This window comes from Ictalurus punctatus, chromosome 27 (genome assembly GCF_001660625.3).
Source record: "Ictalurus punctatus breed USDA103 chromosome 27, Coco_2.0, whole genome shotgun sequence".
Taxonomy (NCBI): Eukaryota; Metazoa; Chordata; class Actinopteri; order Siluriformes; family Ictaluridae; genus Ictalurus; species Ictalurus punctatus.
The window spans coordinates 7073016-7087500 of NC_030442.2; the positions used below are offsets into that span (position 1 = coordinate 7073016).

General features: G+C 45.5%; 1 protein-coding gene across 5 annotated transcripts in view; it reads right to left on the reverse strand.

Moving 5' to 3' along the window:
- Positions 1–127: 127 nt before the first annotated feature.
- Positions 128–14485, reverse strand: part of cbfa2t3 (CBFA2/RUNX1 partner transcriptional co-repressor 3) — a 57391-nt gene continuing 43033 nt past the window's right edge. For 4 of the 5 annotated variants that reach the window (XM_017459259.3, XM_017459261.3, XM_053676574.1 and 1 more), the window contains exons 6-12: positions 12525–12805; positions 12069–12154; positions 10253–10388; positions 9873–9941; positions 9184–9237; positions 5541–5731; positions 128–4284 (exon numbers count right to left, since the gene is read on the reverse strand). In XM_017459259.3, coding sequence (XP_017314748.2) covers positions 3904–4284; positions 5541–5731; positions 9184–9237; positions 9873–9941; positions 10253–10388; positions 12069–12154; positions 12525–12805 — 1198 coding nt within the window. In that variant the 3' untranslated portion in view covers positions 128–3903. The remainder of the gene's footprint in view (positions 4285–5540; positions 5732–9183; positions 9238–9872; positions 9942–10252; positions 10389–12068; positions 12155–12524; positions 12806–14485) is intronic. The other variant, XM_017459260.3, reaches the window with a different exon arrangement.

The window sequence follows — 14485 nt, forward strand, 5'->3', positions numbered from 1 at the left end:
GTCCCAAAAGTCTCCATACAAAGGGGAAATATTTTAGCTAACTGTCTTCCAAAGTTTTTAGTAAATATACATATACATATATATATATATATATATATATATATATATATATATGTATATATGCCATACACACGCACACACACACATATATATATATATTAGTCTTTAAGAATGCCTTAGAGAATAAAATCATTCTCATGGCTGGATCAGGAAGCTGTCTCAAGGTTGCGATGGACTTGAACGGGAAACATGGCGAAGTGGACGTCCACGATCATCAACCGATGTGGTGCTGGCAAATATAGTCCCCTATGTATGGAGACTTTTGGGACACCCTGTAGTTTCCAGTTGTCTCTAATTGGTCCAGTCGAATCGGATGCTGTGTGTATCTTCCGTCGTTTGGCACACATCCTAATGAAATGTGTTAAGATCAGCATGCACCGTCGTCTGCATCGTCACTACGGCAACTAATGGCGCAAATGTGGCGACAGCCCAAACGATACAGATTTGATTTGATGGTTTGTAACTTACAATGCTGACCTTCAGATTTGCCGTGCTGTGTGAACAAAGCCTTTCATTCCTCTTGGTCTTAAAACCCAACCTCATATCTCTGTCTAAACCCTAAAATAACATATGCAGGCTGAATGTAAATTGCTTCTTCATACGGCGGGCGGGTCTGCGTGTCTGCTAGTGGCACGGCTCTCTGAGCGCACGTACGATCTCACGCTCTTGGACAGGAGGTAGCTGACGAGGAGACGGAAGGCCGAGGACGGACAACCGGGGGACGAGAGCCACACACGGCTCTGTAGTTCTGCTTCGTCATACACATGTGTAAAAGCTTTACATATCCACTGAATAGGTGAAAGACTTCATATATTAATTTCGAAATAAGAAAATAGATCATTCAATTCATATTCAATGCACTGTATTTAAATTAAAGGAGCCGACATGAAAAAAAAAAAGAGAAAGAAAAAGCGCTAAATAGGACAAGACACTAAGCAGGAAACCTTCAAGTTTGGTCCGTATTAGAGGTATGGCATGTGGACGGGACGTCTGAGTGCACAAAATGTTTCTTCCTGTTCAGTCGACTCGGTTTGGAGTGCATTTCAACCAACAGTTCTTTCAGGGTGACGGACTCACTTTATTCATAAGGGCTTTTTTATCATTTTGGGCATCATTATATCATTATATGACCCTTTATTTAAAACAAAACAAAACAAAAAAAAAACTTCCCACACGCTTTAGTGCGTTAACAGGACTCCAGCGCTTCTGGAGAGAAAGCTGACGACTTCTTCAGGGAAAACCATAGCAATGTACCGCAGTATAGACAACAAACAAAAAGTGTTAAGTTTGACTCTGGTGTCAGATTTGGACCATGACTACGCCGGAGGTTAGTTCAGTGAGAAAGCGTGCAACGTTTCACACGGTTGCTCTGAAATCAACAGGAAGTGACTTGGAAGCCTGCCATCAGCATCATGGTTTAACAAGATTGCGTTCGTGAACACGCTTCGATTCGATTCGCACCGCTTCTCTTTCAGCCCCTCTGGCGATAAACTGTACAAGCAGTGATGAGTCACCAACTCTGACATTCACCTCCCCGGTTTCACCTACGCAGCTCCTGATTTTGCAGAAGCAGCAAATTTTACAAGCTGCTCCTCTAAAGCCAAGTTAACATATTGTGATAAGGTCATGTGACCGGCAGATCAAATTGAACTTAAGCCCCGCCCTCACTGACCCACGAACGGCCGTGACTCGGCAAAATCAGGACTCGCTGTCTTCTACATCTATAGATTACACACTATACAGAGTAAAACAGACGGGGGCGGGGGTGAGGGGGGGGGAGGGGGGATGAATGCATGGGTTTTGAATGAGTAATTACAATTGCTTTGATTTGGAAAGGAAAAGAACTGAGAGAATTATTTGTAGACATTATACTTTCTGTTATTTGGCAAACACGTTTTTCTTCTTTTTTTTTTTTCTTTTATTTTTTTTTTTGGACCTCTTACTTTTAAATACTATATACATTCACATTAAGTTATGGTTGTTATTTTAAATAGATTTATATGTAGATTTATATTATAAGGTACCCTAAGGGTGGTTTCTGAGGTTCCGTTCAGTAGCTGAATTCTCTTCTCATATTGCACCTCCGTCCTCTCGCTGTCTCAAAACACGAGTGATATAAAATACACCGAGGAGTTTCTACTCTACGGATTTCTCCCCTCAGAACGTCTTTACATGTCTGGCCTAAACTGAAAACAAAGAAAGAGGAAGAAGAAGAAGAAGAAGAAGAAAAAAAAAAAGTCAGGCAGTACAGGGAGACATCAGAGACAGAGACATCGAGAACCAGAAAGCAGTATCTACATGTTTGATCCCTTTTAGATATCTGCTCAGACGGGGGGGGGGATTGGGAGGGGGGTAGCAGACAAAGGGACAAGTAGGCAGGAGGTAGAGCAAAAACAGAGAGAAAGAGAGAGAGAGAGAGATAGATATATAGAAGAGAAATCGAGTCCACACTGCTTTTTATGAGACAGTTTTTTTTTGTTTGTTTTTTTTTAGCAGTCTGCTCTTCATGCTTTGGAAAAACGAAGGAGAGTGAAAATTACAGCTCGGTGTTTCAATTTGGGAGAGTTTTAGAAAAAAAACAAACAAACAAACGTAGAATTGCTTCAAAAGGCTTGTCCTTGGAGTGCGATCCTCGCACGGACGTTCTCGGTTCTTATTGAGGGTTTTGAAGGGTTGTTTTTTTTTGGCATTTGCGGTGCCAATTTTCTTCCGAGGCCAAAAGCGCGTTCGTTTCCATACATCGTTTGGTCCACTCGTCCTTACTTTCTCTCTCCGCCTGCATGTCTTTTTTTTTTTTTTGCTTTTAGCAGAGGCGGATAGCATGTCACTTCACCGTGATCCTTGGGGTTGGAGCAGGGGATTGTGGGTAACTGAGCCAGGGAGGGAAGGAGGGGGGCACAGTGAGAGGAGGAAGGCAGGGATTGAATTTGTTCCTTTTTTCCTTGCTGCCTCTCCACAGAAACCAGACTTGGGTTTGAGGAGGTTTTGCGTCGTTCGCGTTTGGTTACAAGACGAGTGCTTCTCCATGAAACTTTGGCAGTGTATTAAAAAGGTTTGGATCATGTTTTTGTCTCTTTTAGTTTATTTTATTTGGGTTCGCATCAGAACAGAGAGGTGAGTCCGGTGTAGGTTTTTCTTGGCTCGCTAGCAAGGTAGTTATCATGTCTTTATTCTTTTTATTCTTACTATTATTATTATTATTATTATTATTATCAGTATCATTATTTTTGGATTTATTTGTTAAAGCCAAAAAACAAACCGGTGAAAGAAGATCGTTCATGGTTTGAGGAGCGGAGCGCTGGGATGTGAGGGGAAGTCTGTCGACCCGCCGTAAAAATCCCAGACAGGACAGAAGGGCAAAAGTATGAAGGAGGACTCTAACGCCTGTTAGATGTATTCAAGCTTCTCTAAAAATCTCCGTGGAAGAGGACGGAGTGTGTCAGGTGTAAACTGCGTCCATGCGTGCCGGGCCGACCATATATATATATATATATATATATATATATATATATATATATATATATATATATATACACATATACATATACAGGGCTTAAATTATTCATAAAGCCAAGCTTGAATTTATTTCTTGCTGCCTTATTTTTAATAAGACATGGGTAAAATCGCTGACTGCGTCCTCAGTAAATCAAACCCTTTGAAATGTTAATAAATAGAGAGCTAGGGTTAAATGGGAGCTTCAGGTAGTTGAGAAGAAGTGAGGAACTCGTAGAGGTGGGAAGAAGTGCGAGGATTAGTGGTGAACATTTCTCATCTTCTTTTGGGTGCAGGTGCAGCAGCAGCGTTAGCGGTAGCAGTGAGTGCGCTCAGACTGAGGGTCGGAGGTCAGCGGGAGGAGGAGTCCAGCAGGGCAGGTGTGGCAGGGGTGGTGGAACGCGACACACTGCTGGAGCTGGCGCTGCTGTCTTTGGGGCTTCCTCCGCCGCCAGCGTGCCCAACCAGGGACAGAGGGCCCGGAGCGGTGCTGTCCGAGTGTGTGGGCGGAGCGCTGGAAGAGGACGAGGAGGAGGAAGAAGAGGAGGAGGACGACGAAGAGGAAGGAGTTCCCAGAGGAACGCTGCTGCCTCCGGGTAGCCCCTGTAGCGTCTGGCCGCACACGTGGTGGTGTTTCTCCCAGTCTTTATGCTGGCAGAAGGAGCCGCAGTACCGCGCTGTGTTACAGCCGCTGCACGTCTCGCTCGCCTTGCGGCCGCAGTTCCAGCAGCTCTATGGTAACAGAGTAAAGTAATGTGTTAGAAAGCACATCCAGTACATTACCGCCATAACAGCTCTGTCTTTCCCAAAGTAACCACACTGTTCCATCAATGTTCTACAGTCAGGCCTCTTTTGTAAGTTCTAGCAGGGGGTTGGGTCGTGTTTAAGCTCATTACCCTTCTGTCAACTTGAATCCAACTGCATTTATTTATTTATTTTTTTACATAAAACTAAATCTAGTGCACATTTTAAGTGTACCTGGGTTCTTGAAAGTGTAGAAACAAAAAGTCAATAATAACCCAGATAAGTAAGGGATAATCCACGGCTAGGGGTGTATTACATATTAAGGTTAATTCGTTCAAACTGTGTAACGCACGGTCACCTGCCAGCGCTGACAAGTTAGAGCCGTCATTGATGTTTGCAGTGCACAGTTTGACAGAAAAGATAAGAATAACGGTTAATTTTCCTCAGTTATTTGATATAGCTCTAGAATTCTGCCTGCTCTAAATCATACGCATAAAAAAGTAGTGCAACAAGATTACATTTCTTTAAATGAATTATAATAAATAGTTATTAGAGAGAGAGAGAGAGAGAGAGAGTGAATTACCTGCGTCTCTGCTGCGTCTACTAATAATGAAGCTGCGAGTTTAACTACTGTATGCAACTGTATCCGTATGTTACTATGGTTACCATTTTTTGTAGGCAGTGCATTTATTTACAACGGTGATTAAACTGACTGGAACTACCTGTTCACACACCTTCCAGCCAATCAGAATCGAGTATTCAGACAGACCATGGTATAAATAAATGTAATTACGTGTTTATATTTCATTAACTGGAGTAAAATTTTGGGCTCCTTGGCTACACAAAGTTTGAGAAGCGTTTTTAATTTAAAGAAACATAACTCAAATGGCTGCATCCCTCGCCGTCATGGAGTTTGTACCCTTGGCATTAAGAGAGAATGTGGAGGAGTGGAAGACTCTCAGAGATCGAGGGGAATGAAGTGAGCGTGTGATGGAGAGAGTCTCTGTGAGTGTTAGATGCCGCCTTCATCTAACACACACTTACAGAGACGCTCTTCATCGCACATGAGTGTATGAGCTATTTTGAGGACAGTGGAGAGTGTGAGTGGTCATGCTGTGTGAAGTGGGTGCAGGTAGCTATGAGCTACAGGCAGGAAGTGCCCCAGTGGGGCCCAGCTGATTGTGTGAGTGTGTGTGAAAGAGAGAGAGAGAGAGAGAGAGAGAGAGAGAGAGAATGAGACACACCTCACTGGAGTCCTCTTGCTGGTTGATGACGGACAGCGCGTCCTCCGAGGCCTGTCTCTTGGCCTCCGCTAGTGCTCTCTCCATCTTGGAGCGTTCGGCTGAAATCATCTCGTGAGCTTTCCTCTCGGCGTCAGACACGGCCTTCTGCAGCTCAGACATGGCCTGCCTCTTCACCTCGTTCACGGCCTCCTCTGAGGTGCGGAAAAAGACATGCAGGAAAAGACAGATTAGCCCCTGCAGATATCTCCTCCACCGACCCCCCCCGCCCATTCCTTATTGAGACCATATGAGCTCTCTGCTTGTTTTATCATTCTGAACAGATGTACATCATCCAAGATTTAAAACATTAGAAAAAGTCGCCTTAAAAAATTCATCAGGTTATAACTCTCCCTGCACTGACAACATCAGATGTTTCCAGACTTACTCACTTTGTTCACAAACTTGTCCATTAACCGAATTTTCATTGGTGAGTGATCCCAATCCCCGACTCACCCCCCTCCCCACCCGGAGGGCTGAGAGGGAACTCCCACATTGAGAACACAAAACTCAGATGAGACCCAGAAGCGAGGAGGCGGTGCTCTGTGGCGTCCTCTGTTCTACAAACGCCATTGTGTGTGAGTGAGTGGTGTGTGTGTGCGCGTTTTTTTTAGGACAGGCAGGTGTGTTCGGATGCGCGTGGTCGAAAATAGAAGCCTGGCTCATTAGGGCCACGCACATCACTGTTCGCGGCCGTGATAATCGCTCTCCTGCTCCCCAGCCGCTCCTCGTTTACACACGCTAGGTCTTATTTTAGCTCGGACAGAAACGACCTCGTGCGTAGGAGGCGGTACGGTGGACGGCTGTGAACGAGTGCGATGAGGGTGTGCTTCTTAATGCAGTCACTGAACACGTAATACCAACGTTTCCGGACTCGAAGACGCACTTATTTACCCTTGAGCAGGTGCTGGATTAGCGTCATTGTAATGCGCCCCTTTTGTACAGGAGGTCTGTTACTCCTGCAGTTACTTATCTTATTCAATCCGGCAGACGTCAACTTAACGCAAATGAGTCCATCCAATGCACTGTGTTTAGCCAATCGGGCGAGAGGTAGACGCGTGTTTGTCGTGAGCGACATTAAAAACCAAGCACTTTAAAAAAAAAAAAACACATGCTCATCTTTATCGTTTGTATTTGTTTTTATTTTTTATTTACCAGTCCGTACAAGATTTTTCTGTGATTGTTGCGGCCAAAAATGTTTTTTTTTTGCGGAAAACTATTGGAATTTCACTTCCACGGTGAGGTTTGTTGGTAAATGAGACCATTTTAGCTGTACTCATGGTTGATGCACGTGAATCGGAGCGGGCTTTGGCCGAACGCGCGTTGTCCTGACACGTCACGTCACGTGACGCATGATCTTGCAAAACTGCAAGCTCCTCCGAATATTGCGGAGTTTACTTGGTTTTTTGTTCATTCCAGAAACGCCAAATCCTGCGGGGACTGATTTACACTGTATGTTTTATTACAAAATATTAACCGTATGACACGTTTTGGGTTACGTGATGAAGCCAGCTAGGTAGCTTGCGAGTGGGATGAAGCGAACAAGCTACCCAAATGAAATAAAATGGATTCAGGCACCTTTACGGTTTATTGTTATTTTCATTGTAAGCTTTAACACAACATCAGATGAAATCTACAGATTAGCGTGGCAGATTTTTTTTTTTTATGTCTCCATAAAAAATTATTAAATACTGTGTGAAAATATTGCGCATACATATGTACAGACAGGAGATGCATAAAAAACACTTAAATAAACGAGTCAAAGGACATAATGAGTGCAGATGCTATATTGCATGAACCAATCAAGTAATTACCATCCTATTGTTCTGTGTGGCATGTAGACAAAATGCTGAACAGACCCAGATGATGTAATTTCTGGATCGATATGAAAGGTGACTTTGAATGAGGGGTAATTATTGGAGCACAAAGACTGTGTCTCAATAAGAACAGTGACTACAGTGATGTATATACAGTACAGGTACCTGTGTGCTGTGGCCATAAACACTAGTCTAATTATACATACTCATCATATCCCATTCAATATCCTGCCCCTAGTCTTCACACTGATTTTCACATCTGTGTGTGTGTGTGTGTGTGTGTGTGTGTGCCACAGCTGTCTCAGCTACTTATTATACTGTTCGTTACTGTTCGTCCTCTCCACACATCTACGTGCACATCTCTCCATTTTTCATCCTGTCTCTACCTTCATCTGTTGTTGTTGTTTACCCCCCCACACACACACACACACCCCCACTCTGTATCAGCGAGAACCATGAGACCGAGTGATCAGACTCGGCACATGCGCCACCAAGATTAGTTTGCAAGTTTAATTAATTTTTATCAAGGAGACTCCGGAGCAGATGCGGCAATTAGTAAGTAATAGAACACGGCGGGACGACCGGTTTTAACGTTTTAATCCCACTGGGTTCTAGAAAGATTTTTTTGGGTCTCTCCTGGAATCAGGTTCATCCCTTACTGTACCAAAAAAATGGTTTCACATTCGACAGGCAGCTCCCTCAAGGATGTTGCGATTTCGCGATCGCGGAAATGGACGCAAAATCAAGCAAATTCTGCAATGTTCTGAGGAGCGTGCAATCGCACATCGTAATCGCAGCAGTTTTTCCGCAGGTTTGATCCGAGACGCGTCAGGTGACGTCGTTCGTCCGAAGCCCTCTTCGATTCTCGTGCGTCGAACACGAGCACAGCATAGTACGGGTGCTGTACTATTCAACTACACAGTGTGCCATGTATCTTAATCAAGACTGTAGTGAATTTAGTGAGAAGCAGTTTTGAGATTTTTCTTATTTGAGAGAGGGGCAGTGCTGGCTTGGGAGTTAAGGAGTTAAAGGTTACTGATCGGAAGGTCGGGGGTTTAAGCCTCAGCACTGACAACCCAAGTTGTCAATGTTGGGCCCTTGAGAAAGGCCCTTAACCCTCTCTGCTCCAGGGGCGCTGTATCATGGCTGACCCTGCACTCTGACCCCAACTTCCTGACATGCTGGGGTATGCGAAGAAAAGAATTTCACTGTGCTGTATGTGATCAATAAAGACTCATCATCATTATCATTATCTTGAAGTTAAAATCGCACACACCAGTAAAACACCGCATAAGCACAGTCGAAAGTGTTTCAGGGTGCGCATACTTCCGCAAGTTTTTTTTTTTTTTTTTTTTTAAAACAAAATCTAATCGGGATTATTGGAAATCCTCAGTGCAACCATTCGTTATTGATACAGTGGTTGTAAACAGGAGCTACTACCCGATCATCATCAAAGCACAGGAGGTGGGATTTGTCTGGGGAAACCATTGATGTACCACAAACTGGCTGAACTTCTTAGAAATGTACTTCCATGTCCTAGATATATCATACAGAGGGGGTTTCTCAGTATGTGAACTGGGATAACTCACAGAAATAGCTTTAGAGATGACTGTCTCACTGACTGTTTATAACAAATGCAGTCCCTTTACAAGAGAAAAAGAACGAACGGTTTACAAATGGCTAATCACACACTCACTCTCACACACACACACACACACACACACACACACACACACACACACACGTACAGCCTAGCGGTAGGCAGGCGGGTTCTGGGTGTTCTTACTCACCCTGTTTGTTGTGCAGTTGCTTTATTGCTGGGGAGAGCGGGATGCTGGGGGCACCTGCGTGAAAAACAACTGCAATTAAAAGGGCTTTGGAAAACAGTGCAAATGCAGCACACAGATCTGCAGGTCTGCAGCGGCACCGACCCGCGTCCCAGACCGGTTCCCGTCGTCGGCGCACCCTTTTAAGCCGACTCCTTAATGTACTGTGCATCACCAAAATCATGTGGGCTTCTATATCAGTCTTCAAGGAGTAAACCGACTCCGATACTCCCGAATGCGAGCGAGTGTCGTGATCACCGATGTAAAGGATTAACACTAGTATGGGATGGAATCTAGCAACGCTGTTCGCTGATTCTCATTCGCCTTCGTTTACACATTAGCACTGATCGTTACTATCAATGCCACAGCTGCTACTCTGAAAAGCAGGAGACTCTTTCCTCCCACCCAGCTACCCATCTTTTCTTCCTTCTGTCCTCAGCCCTTCCTCGTCTCCTGTGGCTGCTGCTCCACGGTGCTGCATTTCCACTGCACTTTTAACTGCAGTCATCTTTCACAGCCGGGACAGATGGAGAGCGCTCAGCCCTATTGATACCCAGAAGCCTCTGCTCTCCCAGCCCTGGCCTTACTTTGTGTGTGTGTGTGTGTGTGTGTGTGTGTGTGGGAGCAGTTCAGTTCAGGTGCGAGACTCCTACCTGCCTTCCTCCAGATCTCTTCGGGCAGGTATCCGGACGGAGGCCGATGAAGGAAGTCTCGATGAATGTCTGTTACACAGAGTGAGACAGTTTCTTTACAAGATTTTGGTTGAGACTGCCATTACACTAAAAAAGCTAAACGTCGAACACTGATACATAATACAAGGACAGTTTTGTTTTTTTTTTTTTTGCTGGACTATACCTTTAAGAGTATGGTTTTATTCTACACACTGATATAATGATTTATTTATTTTTTTTGAATGGCTGAGAGCTGATCGCTAATTAAAGCTCATTAAAGCTAAACCATCATCGATAACCTCCTCTGAAACGTCATCCTAATGACAGCGATGGAGAAGACTCGAATCGACAGGAGCGCCCACCTTTCTTCATATCCTCCACGTCACTGTAGCGCCGGATCCAGTGGTTCATCTCTTCACGGTCGGCCTCCTGACAGCGGCGAAGCACGGTCAGAGAGCGCCTCGTCTTCTCCACCATGTCCATAATGCAGTTCAGCAACTGAACAACACACACACACACAGAGAATATTATTCTACTTCTACATTAATCATTTTGAACAAAACATCAATTAATCAATTAATATATGCGTATGATACGACACATAGGGTTAAAACATATGAATGGGGACCGAGCTCAGCCAGATGATATCACAGATGAATCGATTTAATTACGTGAGAATGCGGAGAAATCGTAAATCATGATCAGTAGTAAAATATGATCGATTGTGCAGGTGTAAGCTGAAGGAAACTGAAGGGAGACTGAAAGAGAGAGGTGTATTTATGGCTGATCAGAACAGCACCTGTAGCTATGGGATGATATGCTGTAAAAACTTCCTGCTGTGTTTGGCGCGCGCGTGTGTGTGTGTGTATGATAGCAGCGCCGGCACGAGGCTTTTAGTTCAGAGCGGCACAGTGTTTGTGAAACCCATTAGAGCTGTCCAGGTGCGACCCTAAGTGCTTTGTAGGATGTGTGCATCTGCTCAAATGTGTTTGTGATTGTGATTTTGTGTGTGTGTGTGTGTGTGTGTGTGTGTGAGTGTGAGAGAGAGACAGTGGTGCTGTGAGTGTTTTAGTGGATAAACACAACAGAGCAGTAACAATAGTGCTGGAACAGCTGAGAGGATCCAAACCGATTCCTCCTGCCCCCTCACTCTCTTTCTATCTCTCCGTCTCTCTCTCGTCCTTCCTCTCCGTCTTCTTCTGTCCCACTCGTCCACGTCTACCTTCTTCCTTTCCTTCACCCACTCTGCATCCATCTAACCATGACTCACTCTCTTTCTCCCTATCACCCATCCCCTCTTTTTTTCTCCGTCCCTCCATCTATCCTCATTATTCCTCCTGTCCTTCGTCGCTCGTCCTCTCGTCTACTCGCCCTTCTTTTCTTCGCATGTCCCTTTTTCTTCGTCGCTCACCCGGCTGCACGCTCTCTTTCTCTTCTTTTCTTTCTGACCAGACCAAACTTCATTTCGAACGGAATCTGTTGTAGTAAATTTGTACTAGCTATTTTTGAAATAAATTTTGTACCCCTTTCTTCTCTCTCTCTCTCTCTCTCACCCTCATCTGTCTCACTGCCAACCTGTCTCACTCTACTGCGGTCTCCATTTCTAATTTTTGTTCTCCCACCTTCATTCTTATTCCCTAACCACTCTGTCTCCTTCCATTACAGTTCCTCCATTCCTCAGTGTGTGTGTGTGGGACACAAACATCCCCTATGCTATCTCTCCCCACCTCTTTCTCCCCACCTCTCTCTCGCTCTCTCTGCGTATGTGTGTGTGGCTATATTTATTTCAGCGGAGTGTTTCTAATTTGGCCGAGACCCAGCACAGGCCGGTCGCTCTCCGTGACTGCAGCCCGTGTCTCAGCTGCTCGGCCCAGCTGGATCTCCTCCGCTGGGTCCTTCATTCCATCTGTGCCCCTTTTTAACTCGTGCTATATATTTGTGTGTGTGATTTTGTGCATGTGTGTGTGTGTGTGTGTGTGTGCTGCAAGTAAGTGTTGTGAGTCTGAGAAGACCTTAACTCAGTCATCACACAAGCTCAGCTTCTTTCTGATCTTGCTGTACTCACTCACACACACACACACACACACACACAAACACACACATCACACAAACACACATTCCCCCTCACACCCAACAGAGTTACCAGGTGTGTGAACATGAACCGATACGCAGACGTACGTTATCCAGGTGCTTCCACTCCTCAGCCCACTCACGGTCGGTGAGCCGGTGATCGATGACCTCCTCCTGACGCGCTCCATGAACAGCTGCAACACACACACACACACACACACACACACACACACACCTGAATGAACATGTGGATCAGAGAAACTGCAGCCCTAACTAAATCAACTCTCCTGGTGCAGCAGGCAACAGCTGCTTCCCAGATATGCCTGGGCCGCATCATTTTGGTGATGATGTCATGAACGAAACACCATGGAAAACGCCATGGTTGATTACACGAAACATTGGCGTTAAACCGGCGACGGCATTGCATCACACCTCGTGAGCGCTTGACTACTGAATTCTGCTGCTGACTTCTGAAGTCATGAATCCACAAGAGTGCTTCAAATCTTTCAGAAGTCTTCGAGGTATCAGGGGAAAACTGCATCTCTGTTTCTCGGTGTGCCTGACCTGTCTGTCGGTGGCGTTCGCGAGAGTCCCTGTGCTCGCCGTGTCTGTAGGCGTCTCTGTAGTGATGGGCCATGGCCATGTCCTCCAGGCGGTACTGCTGTGGGCCAGGGGCGCTCGGGTGGGCCAGGCCATTGGGAGGGTGAGTGGGCAGGCCGTTGGGAGGAGCGTGGGCTGCGATGCCGCTGCTTGGACTGAAGCGCTGACTTGGGCTGACTGTACACGGCCGCTTGGCCATGTGCTCGGTGTGCAAGGCATCCCTCTCACCTCCTGCCTCTTTGGTCCTGGACACAAGGACAGGGACAGAGGATTAAACTCTAGCACTAGCACATGTTAGCATTTTGCGGAGAAGCCTTCCTCTACCAGTGTGGAGGACAGAAACGGTCAAAGACGATTCGAATGACATTACGACCAAACGTATTCGTACGATTGGACAGGAATGACAAACCTCGACGTCGAACGCAACAGCTTCAGAAATACCACGAGGTGAAAATCTTCTGCACCTATAATTCGGAGCAGAGCCAGAGAAGCAGCTGCATGTCTCCCTAATGCGTCTCTCTGTCTCCGTCGCTCCACACGCCGGGTCCAGCTGTGTGCCATATGCATTCACTTCTGTGTAGATCCCACTTAATCTCCATACCTCTCTCAATCTCTCGCATTATTTCACTCTCTTCCTTCTTTCTTCTCTCTCCATATCGATATCCTTCTCTTCCGTCTCATTCAGCACTCGCTTTCTCTACATTCATTTCTTCTCCTCCGTCCATTTCTCCAACTCTTGACCTCAGTATCTCCCTCAACATCTCGTGCTGTTCTATTTCACGTTCTCTTCACCTCTCTCTTTCTCCCAGTCTTTTGCCATTTCACTCTGTCTCTCTCTCTCTCTCTCTCTCTCTCTCTTCACGCTTGTCTTTATCTCTTTCATCATCTCTCTCACTCCTTCTCCCATTCTTTCTTGCTTATTGAGTTCTCCCTCTCTCCCCAGACTCCCTCCCACTTTGTCTTTCCCTTCTTTTTTCTCCCACTCTCTTTTCGCTCTTTCTCCATCTCCCATCATCTCTCTCTCTCTCTCTCGATCTCTCTCGCTCTCCCTCACCACTGCGCAGTGTGAGCTCTCTCTCTGGCAGATGTTCGATGACACCGGTGTGTGTGTGTGTGTGTGTGTGTGAGCCATCTGGCCGGCCTGCCTCTGAAATTAATCTGTTTAGCTCAGCAGCGTGTTCAGAGGTGAAGCGTCCTCGCCTGCTCTGACCACAGCGGCACCAGAATGTGTCCGCATATGTGCGTTTAAGACATGTTTAGGATATATGCATACGGCGAAGTGTCCCGGCGTCATCAATATAAGGGCTAATGCTGCTCTATCCAGCAAATCCATACAAGATTGTGACAGGTTTATGGAAAAATGAAGAATCCCCTCTTTGAGATGGGTATCTTGGGTAACGTTGGTACTTGGAAATGATTCACAATGACAGTACTGTAGGTCAAAATAACAAGTAGCTGTGTAGACGTTAACATCAAACCGATTTTATTCCTTTATTAAATAATAAAGTAATAATAATAATTCCTATTATTATTTCCTTTAAAACTTTATTATTGACCACTTCTATGTATATTGTGTGTGTGAGTGAGAGAGAGAGAGAGAGAGAGAGAGAGAGAGAGAGAGAGAGAGAGAGAGATGGGGAGAGGGAGAGGGAGGGGAAAAAGCCAAAAATATTCGCCTCTTAGTAAAATCCTGCCCAATATCTCACAAATCAGAGCAGCAGCTGGAGGTGTTTGTTACATCTCTCTCTCTCTCTCTCTCTCTCTCTCTCTCTCTCTCTCTCTCTCTCTCTCTCTCTCAGGATCAGAGGTTCAGGACATCACCATCTGGACACATCATAACATATGGGCAGCAACCAGGGCACTCAAAGAGGAGAGAGAGAGCGAGAGAGAGCGAGAGCGAGAGAGTGAGAGAGAGTAGACAGTGG